The sequence below is a fragment of the Prenolepis imparis genome, unplaced genomic scaffold (assembly GCF_030444845.1).
Source record: "Prenolepis imparis isolate NDT839.2.m4 unplaced genomic scaffold, iyPreImpa1.0 SCAF_4, whole genome shotgun sequence".
In the NCBI taxonomy this organism is placed as follows: Eukaryota; Metazoa; Arthropoda; class Insecta; order Hymenoptera; family Formicidae; genus Prenolepis; species Prenolepis imparis.
The window spans coordinates 8,359,320-8,380,422 of NW_028141162.1; the positions used below are offsets into that span (position 1 = coordinate 8,359,320).

The 21,103-nt window shown below is 37.8% G+C and overlaps 2 protein-coding genes across 7 annotated transcripts in view; one reads left to right on the forward strand and one right to left on the reverse strand.

The window, feature by feature from the left end:
* Positions 1-21,103, reverse strand: part of Ten-a (Teneurin-a transmembrane protein) — a 466,667-nt gene that overhangs the window by 324,781 nt on the left and 120,783 nt on the right. For all 6 annotated transcript variants that reach the window (XM_083036192.1, XM_083036190.1, XM_083036191.1 and 3 more), the window contains one exon: positions 8,472-8,530. The gene's annotated coding sequence lies outside the window, so the exon portion shown is untranslated. The remainder of the gene's footprint in view (positions 1-8,471; positions 8,531-21,103) is intronic.
* Positions 1-21,103, forward strand: part of LOC145935111 (uncharacterized) — a 194,950-nt gene that overhangs the window by 54,995 nt on the left and 118,852 nt on the right. Inside the window, exons 3-4 of the mRNA XM_083036198.1 lie at positions 1,870-2,065; positions 12,898-12,995. Coding sequence (XP_082892324.1) covers positions 1,870-2,065; positions 12,898-12,995 — 294 coding nt within the window. The remainder of the gene's footprint in view (positions 1-1,869; positions 2,066-12,897; positions 12,996-21,103) is intronic.

Consider the following 21,103-nt stretch of genomic DNA (forward strand, 5'->3'; position numbering starts at 1 on the left):
TGAATAGAGGCTTGTTTCTCCATGACAAATTTTATTTTATCAATCAATGAGAACAATGGAAGAGAATAAACGCGAGAACCATTATAATTCTGGTAATTCCATCAGTTTCCAAATTCATTAGTGTCAAGTGATGTATCTCGAAAGTATATTGTACATATAAAGTACATTGTTCAAGTCTGATTTGTAGCGACATTTTCTATTTATCTACGTTGAATTGCTCATTAAATAAATATTTAATTGCCGTCGAGCGCTTCTCTGGAATACAAACCGCCGTTGGCGTAAAAGTTTTCATTCCTCATTCTCGATGATTAACTTTAGTTATATCGTTTCAGCTAGATAGTCTTGAATAAACCGATGCTTCAAAATTAGTTTCGCGAATTAACGATCGAAGAATAATCTCCAATTTACGCGCGTGATTAGCGAAGTTCGAGACGTAGCTTTTCATGCCATCGTAATAGCGGGAAAATTTCACGATGAAAGAAAATAGATAATCTAACATTACACTTCCATATTATATAATGTATTACGTTATTACGTTATTTCGTAGTAGTGAACGGTGTTCGTCGTTTTAATAGAAAGTTTTTATAAGGGATCGTAAACATAAAGTAGATCATCCAGCCGTGGGGAGCTCTTATTTCTATAACACATATGGCTGATAACATAATGGGGTCGCGCAATATAGAGCGCTTTGCGAAGAGGGCTGTCACGGATTTGCTGACTGCAAGCTTAATATGATTCTATTATTATCGCATGCTTTTAACATAAAAGTTTGACTTTAGAAAGAGAAAAGAAAAGCGTGAACTTATTTTCAGAAAACAATATACGTTAATTTAATGACTAATTTCAATTTTTTTGAATTAACTAGAACAACACAAGTGCGCGCCATTCTTCGGTTTTATGTTAAAAAAATGATATTTTTTAAAAATAATATAAAGTTTATTTAAACTCGATTAATATTTTTTCACAGAAATTAGCTGATTAAAGCATTAATTTGTGCGAATTAAATTTTAAAATAATAATATGTTGTAAATAATATGTTATCGTATCTTATTCTCGATTAATATTTTTTGACAGAAATTAGCTGATAACTGTCAAAAATATTAATCAAGTTTAAAGTATTAAAACATATTTTATTTAAAATATATTATTATTTTAAAAATTAATTAGCAAATTAACGCTTTAATCAGCTGATTTCTATCAAAAAATATTAATACAGCGAAAATTTACTATTTAAATATTCTAGCTTATTATATTTATATTTATATTGTGTATGTTATAATTTGCTAATTAAATTTTAAAATAATAATATGGTAAAAGTTATAAAATAGTAATATGTTGTAAATAATATGTTATATATATATAATACCTTATTCTCGATTAATATTTTTCCTTTCTAAAGCTATATCTTTTCGAACGAATCTCCTTCGAATTTTAATTAATTATTAATGTTAAGTCATGTATATAGTATCGCGCGCGCTATTAGCATGAAGTTGCCGATGTTTGTAGAATAGCGGCCATTACCGAAACGCCGCGAGTATCAGGCAGTTGGAGCTGCATCCCGCTGTGATTAATTAGTAAGCATAATCGTTAGAAACGATTTCTAACCTTTGTATTGTAATATTTATCAACCGCACATTCTAATTTCAACGTTAATATGTAGGCGTAACTGTTCGAAACGCATATTTCGCGAAAAATTCGATGCAAAATCTCTTGCCAACATAACCCAACTTAATCTGTTGTCGCGCGCGCGAATGTGTTGCGATCAGTGGATATATTTGTCGTCAATTCTAGTTTACATATTTATATTGTGTATGTTATAATGCGAAATAATAAGATTATTCTAATATGTATGTATTTTATTTGTTACAGGTAGCATTGCGATACACACTGCGATTCACGCGTCGTGTCGGGAGTGCCGTGTAAAGTTTCGCGCGTCGGGAGTGCCGTGTAAGTTTCGGGCAATCGTAATTATTCGTATTTTCGCGAGTGTCGTGAGTGCTACCATGGACCAAGAGAGGAGGAGGAGGCCCAGGGAGGCATCGGGCGACGTCGGGGCCACTGTGAGGTATGCAAAATAAAACATTTTTTTATACGAACAAGTTTTATACGAAGTTTTAAAGATAATGGCTAAATCTCAAAAGAGAGAAAGGATTAAACGTTACACGTTTTACAAAGTCTTTTCCTTTTTATCACCGCTAGTTATCGCAGTTAATAAGATTGCTGTGCCGAAATTCCTCGGCGAATTCCAACGAGACAAAATTGGTGCCAAAAATCATAATCTTAGAAAGGAACGTGAGAAAATACGTTGACTACGTCCGATGTCAGATATAGGACGAAACATTCGGTAGTTCTCAATATTGAGGCGCGTTTCTCTCTCTCTCTCACACGTGTTTATTATTGCCAAAAAATTATTGTAGTTTTGTATTAATGGACCAACGGAAATGCCAAAGTTTTCTATTACTTTTCAACAATAATAGCAGCTGTTCTCTGGACGCAATTCTAAGTTCCACGTATTGTTTATTGTATTAAATAAAAGAAAAGTTTGTTTTTTCCGCGAGAAAACGCGGAGAAAGTTCGTCAGATTTCGTAGCGCACTCGCGTGTGTGCATATACTCTTCACTCAGTGAGTATAAATCTGCACGTGTCATACGTAACCTCTTAGAAAGGGGTTAAAAATTCTCAGCCGCGCAGTGTATGTATAACCCGCGCGAAAAGTCGTTTCGTAATATCTCCCCATACTGGAGAATATAGTAGCACTCCGACTTTCAGACCACGAATTCAGTCTTAGAGAAGGCATACCATAAAAGGCTTTAAGAGTTTCCCCGTGTTCATGCGAATTGAGTGGGATTTGCATGCCATGCCGCCGCGAGAATTTCACGAGAAATGTGGACCGGGTTTTTAAACGCCATATAATGAAGGTAACAGTAGACGACATTGTTCAAATCCACCACGCCTTGGGATGGAATGTAAGAAGGACATCTGAATGCATGAAATATAAACTGGCGATAGTAGTGTAGTCAGATATACATAGTTCGAGAAAGACTTTTGCATATTCATCGGGCTCGCGCGATACTCTTGTTCGTCAAGGGGGGTCACAGTCTTAAACATTAGTTATACTCATCCACCTTTTCATCATTGGATCACCCCTACTGCCTCGATATTACCATGCCGGATAATTATATGGTTTTAATCTTAATAACGTTTCTGAAACGCGCATTCGTCCAACTTTGACGATTTGAATATGCGTTAATGATGGAACATGTAGCCATTTATAATTTAATTAACGCATAAATAATTTAATTAACACATAAATAATTTAGTTAACGTATAAATAATTTAATTCATACATACCGCATGCATAGAAACGAATTTATTTAATACCCGGCGTGTAAATTTCTCAATGCTCTTTGCCGTATTAATTCAAGAATTATATATAGTGCGCCGAATAGAAGAGAGAGATATTACTAGTGCACTGGTTTAATAGTTTCGCTCTTCTATAAATAAAGAGATCAGTTTTTTATCTCTGATTTTTCGATATTCTCGTCTCGTAACCTGTAATTAGGTAATATATTAGCCAATAACAAATATAAAATTAAAAAGAAAAACACGATAACGAAACGTGTCATTCCTTTGTGGTATTAAAATCTCGAAGCAAGCCTAAGAGTATGTGAAAATCTCGACACTCGACTGAAATCGGTCTAAATGTAGCTGTCAATCATCCCCTGGCGTCGGATAGATAGATCCACGCGATGAAGAAAATTGCACAGCAGCGGCGGCCTCCGTGGCATTTTGCGGTGCAGAATGTCAATTAAACGGCGTGGCCGATTAACCATAACCGAAACCTCGACAAAGGCCGGAGCGTGCACGGTTTCGCACTCCGGCGGGTTCATCACGCGATAATTTATATGGTAATTCCAGGGACGTAATAAGTCCCCCTCGGCAAACTCTGGCTGCCACTACACACGATCCTTCGGTACGGCCGCGGCGTTCTGCGTTGACCCCGGCGTGGCGTGGCGTTCCATCGGGAGAGGATGGCCTGCCATGTACACATCATTACTAAAAGCGGTCATCGATTCATCGGAGTTCGACCACCGGCCGTGCCCATCGACCGATAGTGGTGTTGTACGCGTCGGTGCATAGTCGAGCTGATATATATACATGTGTATATATATATATATATTCTATGCGCCAACGAAGGCGTGTAGACGCGTCCATTGTCAAATTTTCTCACCCGCGATCGACCGTGCGAGATTTAATTAACACCATCTCGTTAACTTTTGTCGCGACCTATCGTGCTCGCCTGATGTTATCTCCCACGAAGATGAGCTTGCTTGCTCCATCAAGTGGATCGCTTGTATCGGTGAATTAACGACACGTTGTTCTTTTTTTTACGCTGCTCAGTTTGTTCACATTATCTTGATGCATCTCAATAATGTGTGAAATATCACACTACGTAGGTGCATACATTTTTTTCAAACATGCAATTAGTTTTTTTATGTTATTTATTTTCTGCCAAGAATACTTTTTACGATAATGTAACGTTGAAAAAATTCATTCATTAAAAGTTAAAAAAAAAAGAGTTATTAGATTTGAAGCGGATAAATTTATTTGTACGATGTAGTTAATATACATGTTGTAGCTTAAAATCTTGTTTTTAGTTTGCAATTTGTCAATTCAAATGAAATTATTTCTAGATAGCCTGTGTGATAGAAGAGTTCCATACATATTTCAAAATCTGTCGCGCGATTGATGTTGATTCATGGAGAGGAGATAGAAGTTATTAAAAGCGGTGATAATCGATGAGGATGGATGGCATTATAACATTACAGTGAAGCGGTTTACTCATAAATTTTGTTTGCCCCGCCAAAATCGAAAAACCGCGAGGCATCGCTAGGGCGTGAATATATTGACACCAATGTGGCTCAAATATCATAGCAGTATTTATTTTTCCGGAAATTTTTATCACAGTGAACGGGCACAAGTATTGAATATCCGTCGCATATATGTAACATCCTTTTTACGGGCAAATTATATATGTATTACCTTGAAAATTCTAAAAATATATTTTTGCTCGTTAGAGCACTAGTTGGCATTGCAAAATATTTTATCGTAACATTTATTATAGCAAGTTTATTTCTGGCGATAAACAAAGGGTCTATTAACAATTTAATTTCTTATGTCATATACAAAGATTTTTTTTAATTCTAAAGATATTTAAAGATATATTCTTTCCTTGCAAACAATAGTGCAAAGTAGAGAAATGCTCGCGCGATTCTAGCGACGATAAAAAGCGAAGAAAGGGATGCGCTACGAATAAGAGGAAAGGTAACGATTTCCGTTTAATTTACCTCGAAAGAGAGCTTCCACGTGTCATAGACCGAGTGCTATCGAAAGTTCAAAGTAGCAGTCGCTGGAAAACAAACGGGTCCATCGCCGCGCCGTTTATAGTCGTCGCGTTCGAGATCAGAGAAGGAAGGCATCGAGTCCTAACGACCATTCCGTTCGATTGCAGTGATTACAAAGTCGATTGTTAGTGACTCTTTGAAGCTCAATTATTCTTGGTAATGACTTCTCTATTTAATCGCAGATATACATATGTAGCAGCGTCTACATACACTGCGATGCTCGGAAACGCACTTTAGAATCGGAATGTATAATACAAATAATTAGGGCATTGATGCAAGTACGCAAAATCGCAAAATATGAGATCTTGCGAGAAATATCCCTGTGTGCTACTTGCAATTATAAAATGATAAAAGAACTCACGTGCCAAACGCGTTCTCCTATATCTTTATTAAAATCGCGGCAAGTATGGTCAACTATTGTCTATCTACAGATATATTAAGGTGCTCGAAACTCTATTGCGTCCTCGCTTCGCTCTCTCGCTCCGTAATCTACGATGTAGTTTCGTCTTCATTTGCCAAATGGTCGGTAAATCCACGCGGCGCGACGTCGTCACTGACTGTAGGAAAGATGGTTTAACATCACGGCATCCAACCATCGTGGGGGCGTTGCGATGAAACTTAACTGCGATGTAAACCTACTTTCGCTCCACTGGATGCTGCTAGATGAACAGCGCGTTTCTCACTAATACGAAGTCGCACGAACCATTTAACGATTCTCCGAGTGGGATTACGTGCCGCGATCATGATCTGTTTTTGTAGGCTCACTAATGTGGAAGATTTGTCTCACGACGCTGAACGAAATTGTAATACGTCAATTATATAGTGTCTAATATTCATACGAAAACAAGTATAAATTTGAGAGAAAGAAAGAAAGAAGTCGATCTTTATTTTGTTTTTCTTACAACACAAATCTATGATATTAAAAATCATAAATTGTGTGAGTTATTTTTTTTAACTTTTTTGAGTTAATTTTAAAATATAGAAACAAATTTTATTATACCTAATTAAAGTCGAACGAAATGTTTGAATGTGAATGACGATCTCGCAATGAGTTGAATATTTTTAGTCCCGTGAGAAATAATTAATTTTTGTAATGTAATGCAGTAAGTGAAAATACAAATTCATCACAAAGCTTTATAAGCGAAAATAAATATTTTTAATTTAAATGTATACTTTCAAGTAAAATTAAAATAACGCAATATATTTTTAATATATAAAGATACGATTTCGAGATGAAAAAAAAGCAAAATGTCTGTGATATCGCCGAAAAAAGAAGAATCGCGAGACTTTCAGACTGTCACTTTCCCGACCTGCAGAAAACAACATTCTTGAAACGAAAGACTGGTCGTGGAAATTGGATTGTCCTTCGAAAGCCCCTGGGGTGTCATGCGTAGGAACGCGGGATGATTCATTCAACACTACATCCGTGAAATGTTCTGAAGCGCGTTCCAGAATCCCGTAGAAGAGAATAAGCTATAAATAGAAACGAAATTTCGCGCGTGTTGGTGGTATTCTCGCGAGAAGATTTTATGGACCGTTTAAAATGCACTCTTGCCGTATGAAACATTCAATTTTATCGGATTCATATCGGAATTGTGCATGTCTCATGCGCTCGATGTAATAAAATTTAAGTAATGTCATTATCGAACTAGATTATATTTCTGTTACATTTGCTATATTAGATTATGGGAGATAACCGATGACGGTCTAATACTGAAGAAGCAGAATTTGCATATTTATTTTGTTATTTATCGAACATCTGGATATACATAAATGATGAACACCTGCTCGCAATTACGTTGCATTCTATCGAAATGATGTAAATGTATAAGAAAACGTTATTACAAATATTGACACGTAGAAAGAATGAATATCGTAGATATTTTAAGTGTAATTTGTGTTAGAGAAGTGGAAAAATCCTACGAGTACTCACGCGCACGTAATTACAAATTGCCTCGACCACTCGAATTTAAAAGTGAAATAACGAAAGTAAATAAAAGTTAGCGTTTGATGGTTGTTTGTTTATATGAACTTTTCTCATTATTTTGTTTAGTAGAACACATACTCTCTCTCTCTTTCTCTCTGATAAAGTTAGATTAAACATTTTAGAAACACTCCGTACACGCCGGCTAATCGTGGATATACATTCAACATTTATTCGTGCAATTACGCGAACAAGAGAAGCTACTCTTTAAATGGATGTAAAATTCACGAGATTACGCGATACGATTGTCACACGAGGATTTGTTTCTCCTTGTCCTGCAATTGCGAGTAAATGCTTCCGCCCTTTTGCGACTTTGATGCTCTGCTTCTAATATCGCTACTCTAGTGACAAAAAAAAAAGAACATTTTATCATTTCTTTGTGCTTTCCGACGTTATAGCGTTCGTCGGAGCGTACTCGCAAGAAAATACACCGACGATGCCCAGGATAAACTCGCGTCGTAGCGCAAATGTAAAATGACATGAACATTAAATAAAGCCTAGAATAGCGACAACATTCTGAGCGTCCCGCAAAGCCTCTTAGATAGAAGTAAATTGTAAGTCTCTTACCCGACTGGTCAACGCCGTAAGCACTTTCGTTTGGTCGGCAAAAACAGCTTGGAGCGTAAGGAGATTAGAGTCGTTATAGCGTCAGCCCCGGAGGACAAAAGTGGAGGAAGTTTCATGCGAAAGTCGCGACCCTTGTCTAACGTTTCGCCATCTCTCGCAAACGCAAACCGTGCAAAGTGACGGAAAGTCGGCTACCGCTACAAAAGAATCACAGTCGAGATGTACTAAAGTACAAGTTGCGTAACGGTGCAGACGACGTTGAGCTTGCGCGAGAAAGGAATAATTCACGCGAAAATGCGAAGAAAGTCTCTCCGCCATGTCGCGGTGTTATACGGCAAAAGAATCTCGTCTGTATATACGATGGAACGCGCAGTTCTGCATTTCTTTTTCGCGTTCGAATGAAAACTTTTAACTGTAGTTATTGAAATTTGTGTCCAATTAATATGTAAATTAATTGAACGTTACATTTTCGAGATCGAGATTATTTTTCGAAAAATAATTTCAGATATACTTACAGTGATGCGTCAGACTGGTGGTCAAAATCTGCTTATTAGCTTCTGCGTACTCGACAGAGCTGAAAACAAGAAATGACACAATTTCAAATACTTGATGATAATGTACAATAGTTAAATCAAGCAGAAATATCATTATATTGATAAATAATCTATTTTATTCTAAATAATTTCTGTCATATTATTATTAGTTATATGTGTAATAAAAACTGCTTAATAATTATGATGAAATTTCTCAGTACAGATAAATCTCAGTTTATGCGGGTCTCGAGGATTAATACAGCTACTTTTCTTAGAAAGCACGGTAGGAATGCTTGACTAGATATGTATGCAAAGTGGCCCGCATTTTATTTTAGATGTCTGTTGCTTCTACACGCTATGCAGTAATCTACATAAAGATAATTTTAATATGTAAAACTTTTCGTGTTTACCGTCACATAGACAACGTATAATTTTAAGAAAGCGAAATAGAAGATGATAGAAACATATGTGCATAAATTTTTTTCCCGAAATTTTATATTAAACTATTTTAATTTAAAGTAATGATCTCAACTGTATACAATTACTGTTAAATTAAATATAGATATAGCGTATAAAAGTAATTGCTGCAGAGAAATGTGGAAAAAAAATAATCTTATAACATTCGAATAACTTTTTTTTGAATAATTCGACATATATGATATAAAAAATATAAATGATATATATCAGACGGATGTCTCGGATAACTCGTTTGTGCCGGCGGTGCATGTTTGATGCCGGAAGTAGCTCGACTTCCAGGCCCCACCGTCATCCTCTCTCGTAGCGGTTTCCGCAAGCTCCGTAGGGTCATTAGCCAACCATTCATTATGCAACTGCGAGGCAGTATTGCGTCAATATGGGGGCGGCAGATTGTTGGCCCAATCGATAACAATGCGCCGTGTTTACCAGTTGGATAATCAACAGATGCAGCCTCGCCCTCGCCTCCCAAGACCAAGCAAGTGGGAATTACGGTCCGCCTCGCTCCGAATGATATTGCGTTCCGGAAGTGTTACCTTTCCTCGTTCTCCATCCCTCCCCCCCTGTTTGTCGGCGATCCAACGACGTCGATTGCTGCTACCTCTCTATCTCGCAAGTGCCTTTTAGCCAGAGGCGAACACGATTACAAGCTCATCAATGCTAAATGATACACATGATCGAAAAGCTGTTCGGGATTTGTAGTCTAATCGCGCAGATATCGTTACTCGTGTGATCGAATTATTCCGATATGATTTTCCACTCTGCATTTTACATGGTCGAGGTAATTCGAACGCATAAATCGGTTTTGTAATTATGTGTTTATAATTATATATGGATGAAATGTACTGATTTTCTAGAGAATTTACTCAAAGTGTTTAGCCACACGTATTGAGTTATGTAGAAGAAAAATGACGATGACATATTTAAACAAACGATAGAGCCAAAAATCGCGGTATACAAATCAGTAATAGCATTAGAATGATGAATGATATTTCATCGAGATTGGTTGCGTTAAACTCGCGCGATATCACTGTGCACGACAAGCTATGTATTTTGATGCGTTCGTTACGAGCTTGCGCTTTAATCGCGATTGCAGGACGGTCGAGCGCGTTCAATCGTCGAACCAAGCCGAACTCTGTATAAGCCAGCGTCTGTGTGAAACGACCAAAATGGAGGAAAAGAGAGAGAGATCCCGGAAGTACGGGTGTCGTGAGATGAAACGTCGAGCGCGATATTCCCGCGCGCAGAAGGACGCCCCGACTCTCCCTTTGATCTAAGTTGCCGGGAATGCGAGGTGAAGGGACAGCGTGCGTAGCTGCCGCCCAGAAAGTTGAGAGTAATTTGCTTAGTTGGATTAGATTGTGAATTTTGTGCCGCGGTGTTTGAGTCGCCGTTCGTCTCGTCGCTTCCTCCCCCAAGTACCGTCTTTCCGTTTCTCTCTCTCTCTCTCTCTGTATATCTCTATCTCTCTATCTTTCTCTAATTCACCAGCATTGGTCCTTGCACTTCTCTCGCGTTCTCCCGACCTTATAATTACAATATCATCTTCAGAAATGAGCTTGCCAATTCGTTGCCCGACACAATTACGTCCTTTGATCCAGCGAGAAGCCTGGTATTAGCCGGTAGGATCAAAATTCGTGTATGTTCGATACATAATATTAAGCGCATCGACGCTTTGGATAATGCAGATGGTCCCTGATTTTCCGCGCTTTGATCTGTTGGGCTAAAGCGATCGCGGCAGCGGAACCACGCAACCAGGAATAATATTTATCTGTCGTGTCGAATGGATATAAACGAGTCGTGCGACTTTCGGGATCGTATGATCGCACGTCTACCGGAACGAGACGGGATTTTACGGATAAAGGGAGATAATATTTTCCTCTCCTTTCGATATAGCATTAATAAAAGTTTGTTTTTTTTTCATTCGTGTATTTTCAACAATTTTTGCACAACTGAGTAACAAAAAGATTTTTCTACATAATTCGATTTACATTTCCTCTATCTATATTTGATCTTGCACGCACGCACGTTACGAAAAATGCGATGATCGTCGAATCACACTCTTTTTGCAAATAATCGCACGAGATACGCCATGCGATCGGTCGTTGAGAGAGATCGAGCCGACCCAAATTCCATTAGCGTCGAATTATGCGTGGAGCTTTCGTGATTCGCGTGTAGATCACGATACTACGGTAGACGCGTAGGTACGTGTATACCCGGGTGCACGCACGCAGAGAGTCGGATATAATCCCGTCGAAACGGTGCGGTGCGGTGGTACGTTTCCGTATGCACGCTCGGCGGCTCGGGATGTATCTGTGAACGGTGCTGGGACGCGGGGGGAGAGGGAGGATGCCTAACGGCATTGCGAATCCTATACAAGAGACTTCGGGCACGAATGGCGGATCAATGTTTTATCGATATTGCAGCAGACGCAGCGCTCTGATGTACGTCTCGAGTCGGTGATACGTATATTGCGCGTGCTTTCTACCGTTTGCAAGAGGATTTATGGATTAGCGTTTGTTTGTCGTCGCCCTTGCTACTATTTTCCCCCGGTCGGCCGTTCGCGTTTTTTCTACCCCCCGGACGATCCGCAGACGCGGAAAGGGGCATTAAAATAGGCGATCCGAGAAAAAGCGGTAGAGACTCGCGGCTCGATACATCGTTGTGATTCTTCTTCGTGTGTCTTTTCTATTTTTTCTCTTTCACACTAAATGGAGAATACTTTATTCGAGAAAATACATACAGAGTATATGAATGTAACCTGTTTTTTAAAATTCTTTTACAAGTTATCGTTACATTGGATATATCGTTTATTCGATTTATTCAATGTATATAATTTTTTTATATGTAAAAATTGCACAAACTTACATACTCTCGATATCGAGACAACTGGAAATAAAATGAAACAATTTTGCGAGCATAAAATGGGCAAAAAATCGCTTGGCGAAGGAAGCAGCAGAATTTCTGTAATGGGTAGAGAAGACATAAACGAAACATGTTAGAGTAGACAAAGAAGCGCTGTGCCTAGCTCATGGTCGGGCCATGCATGAACGCGCGTCTAGAATCCGCGATGTCGACAGCAGAGAGAAGGTAGAGACGTGAAGGAGAAGCGGGAACGGAGAGGGAAGGCCAGAGAGAGGTTACCGCCGTCAGGAAACTTTTGTTTAAAATTGGAATTCCTTTGCGGCTCGTTGGGACTAGGAATGCAGATAGGGCGGAGGCGACGAAAACCGTGAGTGGGCGAGAGACGAGGTCGCCCGGTGGAACGGAAGAAATGCGGATGGCTGCTGAAAAAGGCGACGTACGATATTGTTTCATCATAAAGGAAAGCTTCTTGCTCGCGGGGTGAAAGCTTTTAAGGAACGACGCCGTCAAAACTTAAGCGCGTGTTGACGCACGCCTCTGCCGCGTAAACATTTTGATATACACCGCGGATTTTCTCCATCAAGGATTTTCACAAATTAGACCAACGTGTGTTTCCACATATATCGATCGTACGCTGCGACTGCTAACAATAGTCGACAGAAACGGCTAGTAGTAACAGTCACAGTAGTATCCGCCCGTTAGTAGTAACAGTCACAGTAGTATCCATCCGTTAGTAGTAACGAATGATTTTATTCGGACGCTTTCTAATGACAATATTATTGTATAATTTTAAGTAAAAAAAGAATTGTAGAATCACACATCAACACTTTGCATTGAAGTTATATGTATAACTTGTGCAGTTTCAGAGTGAGAGAATGAATAAGATTTGATTCGCGTGAAATTTATACATTTCGAATAAGCACGTAACAATTGAGCAATTATGTGTTGGCCCAGTATAGCAATCGTTTAATTAATTTGCAGGTATCTCACGTACGTCTGGAATCATGTTCCCGGTACGTGTGCCGCTATCGTGGCTAAATGCATTAACCCATAATTATCGAAATTACAGATCCGTGCGACAACCAACCGAGGAGACTCCACACTCTGCCGTCTTCCAAGATTCTCTCTCCTCTCGTCTGCTGTGTGGCCTACTGCGGATACTCGCCGGTAAGTAACCCATCTCGCTAATTATTCCAACGTAGCTACCGTAGTTCTTGAGTCATTCTTCTTCCTCTCGCACTGGCTTAAGAAAGCGGATTACGACGGCTTGATCGTTTTAAGAAAAATTCATTCGCGAGGATTTCTCGAAAGGCAGCGATAATCAAATCACACGCGCTGCGTCGATTATATGAGTCCGAGTCGTTGTTTGCGTAGAGCGAGTTTCAGGAATGTTAAAAGAGCGCGAAGATTGCGAATATTTTACAGAGAAAGTGGCACCTGGCGTGGAAGACGCCTTTAATTTGCAACTGGTACGATGTTGCGAGGGGCGCGGGGGGATGGGATGTCTCTCGTTGGAATTTCGCATCGGAATCGATCACCCGGAACTATGAAATATCGCCATCGACGATGACGTATTTCATTTCGCCCATCAGTTTTTTTTAAAGGCAAGCATCACGGATATCGACGACCTTTCAATGAAATAACGGATCTCTCGCGAAGAAATAAAAAGAAAAAAAAAATTCCGCCACGTTGCAGCCGTATAGTGTAATTGCGGGTGCAGTAATAAATACTTATACTCCGGCGGCAGTGCGTGGAAGAGAAATAGTTCGCGACGGTGTAATTAAAAAAGCCTTTTTATTCCGTCTTGCATCGAGCATTGTTTACGATATATTATAATGTAGTAAATGGCGATATTTGTTTCGCGCAGTTTTGTATTGTCTTCGGACATTTCACCGACGGAATTTCCCCTTCTTTTTCCCCACTTCAATGTGTATTAAATTAATCTTACGGAAAGATCCACATAAAATACGAAAACTTAACCGGTCGCGCCAAACTTTTTCTATTAGGTATTATCTAGATCCCGGAACACCGCTTATTTCCGTCTAGAAAGTGTTTTATTTGTTAATGCTAGGCCGTCTTATCATACTCGTTATTATTCAAGAGTCACGAAGTACCGCGCACACGCGATCGTTACATACCGTAAAATGGTCTCTCGCAACCGTACTTCCTAGCCGGACGGGTTCTTTCAAAGTTCAGCATTTTTACGAAGCGTTACTATCGTATCGAGATCATTAGCTATTTTATCCCTGTCGAAAAGTATTTTCTCAAATAAAAATATATTACGCATTATTCGGAAACGATAGGAGAATACGCGATAATTTCGAAATGTTAGACTCTGTCTAGAGAACTTATGAAATTACATTTAATTATATTAAATTAAATTACATTAAGCTTATGATAAAGAGCGAGCGTGTAAGCTAATGTGTGGAGATAGGATAGAAAATTTTAGAGATAGATAGAATTTTTACTATTACTTCCAACTGAAAGAGAGATAGAGTTTTACTCTCTGCGCTAAGTGTTTCCGTCCTCCGACTTTTATCCTGATGAGTACTGGACGGGGTGTGGCTGATTCTGTCAAGGAAATTTAGTAGCGATTGTGGCGTCCAGCAATTAGAGAAAGTAGGTGCATAAAGTTTCTTCGACTCGTAACAAGGGGCACTTTTATAGCATTAATTCCTAAGTGCTGAAAATTATGCGAAACGTCTTAATTTTTTGTGTTTAAATTACTTTTGAAACATATCTCGAATAGTAAATTATATTATCCAAAGTGAAAATAAAAATAAAAATATGCTTTTTATTAATGTATAACAAATATTATAGGTATAATATACACCCGTTTATACAGATAATTTATACATTTATACATTTAATATCGCTCTGTTAAAATTTGTACAAAATTATTACCATATGAAAACTGCACTTAATTACTCTCTATATACAAATCACCATATTCATTCTGTTTTGCTCTGCTAATCAGTATCGATGATAATTACATGGCGCAAATAAAATGTTATGATAAAAAAAATAACATAAAATTTACAAAAATTATTACGTAGCATTAAGATTCTTTCGCACGATCACATTATGTATTAAAATATGAATTTTAAATCGTGCGCTTTCTCTGAGATAATAGAATAACACATTTGCGCGCTAATAAAGTATATGAAAATTTTTAAAAGTTCTTTCGAGAAGTCTTTTGAAAATTAGAGGCACATGTAATTCTAAAATTTCTATCCTTTCGCTTTTCCAGTAAGACCTATATTATGTATATTTCGGAAAATTGATTTTTAAAACAAAGTCAACACGCGGACGAAACGTGGCAGGCAAAACACTGTAATCGCGTAGTTGGCGCGTATGCACACGGAGTTTGACGAAAGTTTGGTTTCCGGCCGCGTTGGTACTCCGACGAGATAGAACTTTATGCTAATTCGACGCGCCGACTGTACAACATTAATAGGAGTCCAACTAGCCGTTGCAGCAACGCTTCCCACGATCGTGGAATGAGCATTGTGCAATGTCTCTTGTGAGGATGATGGGGCCTAGTCGAGAGGATGATGCATCGATTATGCATACATATAATTTTCGCATCTATTGCGATTAAAAAAAATGACGCCTATTATTCGACGTAGATTAATATTCCGTGCTTTTCGCCACGCGTAAGAATGATAAGAGCTCGAAATTGGTGATAATAACCCCCTTGCATCCGCGTTGCATTTTATACATAGGAGATGCACGCATGTGTATGTGTGTGTTTGTTCGGTACCGTCGCGAAGAGAAGCGCGAAAGCAACGAAGCCAGGGGTTCCTTGCTACAGGCGTCACAACTCATCCTAATTACATCTACCCTCGTTTCCGGATTCTGGGGGTTTCCCGTCAGGAGAGTACACTAGCACTTAATTAGTATTGCCAACCGGACTTGCCGGCGCGGCGCGCGCGCTGCAATTGAGACGTTTAACTATATTTCCGTCCCGGAGAGAATTATTACCTTCTGATTTACAGTCCGCGCAGACATTGATAATGACTTTCTTCTATCACGGGCAAGAATTTAGAGAAAAGATTCATGCGTTTATTGATCCATCCACACTTTGAATATCCGTATTATTGATTAACAATTTCAAAGATTTGTTGAAGCATACAGCTTTTATATAAATGCATTAATGTAATATTTTATTATATTGAACAATGTAGAAATTGTAGCATATTAAAACGTTAATGGCAATGAAATTGTTAATATCGTTTGTAAAAGCGTTTGTTTAAATCTTCGTAAAAGATTTGCTAATTAATCCGTTTTACATAAATTAATACCGTTTGTGATACTGTCACAGCCTACTTTTAAATTTAATTGTAACAAATCCGGTGTGATTAACGAGCAAGTGGTTGTCGGGTTGTCTGAATATATATGGTACATCACGAGGAGCATAGCGCTCCGGTTTCGCAAATCATTTATAACCTAGCATTAAAAGATCTTAACGCTCGTGTAGCGTAAAAAATGAACAGGCCGACCGAGTCGGGCCCACTAGCAATTTCGTCTCCCCGGGACATTCTTTCTAATTACCAGAGATTTATTAACGTTGTCGCTGCACAATCCACTTCTTGCATCCCGTGCCACCTCCTGCGCGCTTCCCTTAAGCAAGTTCACTCTGCCCTATCCCGTGACGATCATTCCTAAAGTAATTGCTCTTGCCGTGGTCTGAGCTAAAAATCAGAGACGCAACACTTTTATTGGATAATCGTTTTATTTTTCATCTCTCTGTTACAGCGTATCAATGTAATATATTTTTTATACTTATATTATAGTTAATAGGGATGTGTAAAAAATTACTTGTCTTTTTGATACTATTTTTCACTTTAAACATTTTTTAAGTTATATAATCTAATTATATTAATTTCCATGCTAATTTACTTTATATCCTAAGTTTACTGTGTTTTATATTTCATGAATATATTTTGCAAATAGATATCTGTATCGTTATATTTGATCGATCAATCGTGTATCCTTATTTGTGATGGTAAAATAATTTATTCTTTCAAAACAAAATTATGACGGTTTATTAGGTAGAATGATGTGAATTGAAACGATAAAAGCATATAGCCTTGTTACTATGAAGGGTACAAGCAAGAAAGCACCAAGTTAAGTAGGACTAACCGAACTACGAGGGTATTTCGGTGTAATGGGGCGAATCCTATTTGATATTTAACAACTTCCGTGATTGGACTTTTCTTTATCTCCCTACTTCTTTTCCCTGCATTAACGAATACGTTAAAGATTTAAAATTTGTCCTCAATTTTAAAAAACATTCGCAATTATTTTAATAAAATAATTTATTGCGTCCTTCAATATAATAGCACATTTATTTGTTTATACTTAATAATGCATCATAGATTGAAATTTTATTTATACACATATGTTTAGTTATGTTCTGTGATATTTATGTAGATAACATATGATTTGTGTGTGTGATTTGCTGCACAAACCACTACATTATTCTGCATTTGGTATAATCAAATATTCGGTATAATTTGTGGACGCGCAATACGGCTTGATGATGACATTCACGCTATCATGTCAGCTATTGCAACTAAATTCGTACATTATCTCGATTCGTGCATCTGAAATAATTTTCGAAATAAAGAATAAGTGGCTTATAACATTGCAAGCTTATAGAGACAGGATTATTCCGCGAAAAGTAAGATACGCGTCTTCGTACCACTGAGTTTCCAATTTTAACTCACAGCAGCTCATTGGGGTGAAGGCGGATGACGAAGAAAAATGGGCAGCAATTTTCCTCAAGGGTAGTTCGACGAACGAAGTAAGAAAGTCAAATTGTTAGGTACGTTCTTAAAATCACGGATGAATCGAAATTGAAGGGTGAGAAGGAAATGAGCGATGACTTCATTAAATAATCTGAAAAAGAGAACTGATGGTTTTTTTTTCTTATATTTCACAGGCTAATAACGTAATTCTCATGGAAATTTCTTTATCTTTCAAAAACCAGATAGACATATATGTATTCAATATTCTACGATTAATTAGTATATCATTTAATTTAATTAATTAAGTATGAAACGTATTTGCAACAAAATTGAAAAGACATTAACTTGTAAATCGAAACATTGATTAAGTTTCAGGTTGATACAAGTAAAGTAAATGTACAATCGTTATTCTTTAATTATTACAAAATTGCCTGTCAGTTTCACTTGCGCGATTCATTTTGTGTTACAACTTATTTTCCGTTCGTCTTTCTCTTCCACTCTTCGTGTCCCATCGTCTCTTTACTTCTCGCATTGAGGGTGACTGATTAAAGAAATCCACGTCAGATGCTCGCATCTTGGACAGAACGCCTGTCAAAAGGTTACGTTAATTGCCTCGTGCTTGATTGATTAATGTTCAGATCCTATTAACTATTGAAAAAGATTAGAGAAAATCCTCTCGAGCGCAGATAGATAGTCCCAACGTTACGAAATCTGATTTGTTTCTATTGTAAGGTGAAAAATGGTTCTTTGCATTTCGGTAAGCATATTATAACAAATTGTAATGGATCAGTTTGAAAATCAATTATGCATAACAATAATAATTGTACATATTTTGGAATGCGAATACATTATTACGAAAGAATTATTATATTTTAGCACATTTGAGGACTATATTATTAAAAAAAAATAAATTTAATATATAAAAAAAATATATATATTTACGAAAAATATGCATACCGAGCATTTAAAACAGTTGCAGTGTAATCAGTAATATGAGTAATAGAACAGTAGTCAATATCGCGAACGCCATACTTTGCATGAGAATACAATCAGTGCAATTCAGCTGGTGCAGGCACGAGAAGCATATCACTGTGAAATCAGCTTCACGATGATATGCCACTACATACATATATACTGCGCATGCCGACGGATTAAGTCAACGATTGAGAATAGCATAACGCATAACGCCGAAGATGATGTATAAATAGATTCAACTTATCTTATCAATCTTATAGCAACTGACAGTAATTTGTTTTATTATTATCACGTACAAGAACTCTGCCAACTCCGAAGAAGCCCCATTTTCCGTGTAAGACTGAAATATATTCGGGTAGCCGTTAATGAACGCAGATATATCGTTATCATAATCGTTATATTAATAGACAGCGGCAATTAAAACTTGCGAGAAATGATTCCGTCGACGTACAGCGATGTGCACGGGTGTCTGAACTTCATTCAGCATGTCTGGGGAAGCCTTGAATTCTCGGCTCCGTGCAAGTTATGCGAATTGATACCAGTAATTAAAACTTTCCTTCCCAATCGTGTCATGATTGTGCTATTAACGCGAATCACATTTATCGGTTCATTCGAGATCGGATGAATGTTACTGTTTGCACGATTTTTAATATTGTATTTATTTTTTTGAAATATCAGATATATATATTTTGATTTTGTAATATTTTTATAATAGAAAAAATATATATTAAGCGTCTCTCGAGCGAATGGTTTCATCAAAATAGTATTTAACTGAATATAACATTTTTAACTGAATAATTGGCCGATATATCATATAAATTTTATATATAACATGTCGGCCAATTATTCAATTAAAATGTTATATACAGTTGAATACTATTTTGATGAAAAACGAACCATTATGGCTTCTCAGATATTCGTGCAACAAATTATACGCGTATTTGTGCTATAATACGCCGCAAATTCGTTCGAGACGCTTAAATAATATATTTTCGAGCCCATGAACGCAGAGAGAAGAGAGAGAGAAAGAGAGAAATGGGAGGGAGGTACACCGATCATAAATCCAATTATAGGTGAAACTGTTTCCGATGATGTCACATCCATCCTTTGGCGGCTCTTTCCCTTAGTCTCGATCGGATAACAATTACGGCCTCCCATACTACTACCGCCTATACTCGCCCAGCCATCGATATCTCATCCCTTTCCTTCGCCCCGACACCCCTTCGACAACTGACCAACACCTCAAGAAAGGTCTCTCGTTTCGCACTTATGAGATCCATGTCTGTGCGCCACAAGTATTCGTTTGTCGTTGAAAACAGCAGCAATATTCGACAAAAAATGTCATTAATATTATCCATAATTTAAATCTTGTCTTCAAAATCAAAACGCGAACACGATATTACTTGAATTATTTCTTTAGAATTTGTAATAATCGGTATCATAATCAGGATCTAAAGACGAAAGATGTATTTTCGTGAAATAAAAACTTGTAATTATGCGATTATTTTAATTAATAGATAAACGTGAAAGATGATGTCGTAATGACACGTGTAAGACTCTATATTCATGTTACATGAAATTATTGAGACTAGTGAGATTATATTAGTAACGTGACAAAGGACTACTATCACAATAGAATGTGCGCTGTAGAAAGATTATTGACTAGACTGACTATACGTGATAATAGACAGGTTGGACAATATCTAATAGTAGGGAGATGTACAAAACTGTGCACGTAACGTAATACACGACAGTTACGGCAAGAGATAACTATTAAGTCGGTCATATAAACTGCATGTTTATTACCTCGCTATTATGCACGCTATTATTTTCATTCTCTAAATGAGCATAAAAAAATTATTTTTCGCGGTCGAAATATTATTTCGCAAGTTTAGGCACGCCGTAAACGTCAACATTTTAATTTCATCACAACGCATCATATGAAAATTCCATATGTTATTGTTACATGAATGTGTTGAATTGCACGAGACGATTATATCTCTTCAAAGAATGGGAATGTATAGTGCTTTCTTAGCTTCGTTGGAATGTAGCGGCTAAGAACGATAAACCAGCGAAACATCACAAATTGGTATTAGCGGGCAATCGAGCACGAAATAAACAATCGTATTTAAACGTACATCTCTGCCACGAGCCGCCATCGTCCATTTGTCAGAGAATATCACATTTTTCCACTCGGCCGGGCACAAGGTACCGAGGACTCCGCTCGCTTGTGTGTGGTCCTGTTATGTGTCGCTGTTAGTGCGCGCGCGTGTATCATAAAATAAATCGCGGCAAATAAAGAAAGCGCCAAGATACAGGCGACTCTCTCTCTCTCTCTCTCTCTCCCTCTCCCTCTGCCTTCCTCTTTCTCATTTTCTCCTTTTTTCTCTCGTCGGCGACGTTCCCTCGCGCCCGTCATCTCGATTCCGTCGACGTTCCGCGAAAGCCGACTCCTCCGACGATCTCTGGGATACAGGAGAAAGCCGAAGAGGCAGAGAAGAAAGGGAGAACTAGGGGGGAGGGTGAACTCACAATCAGCTTCGTATC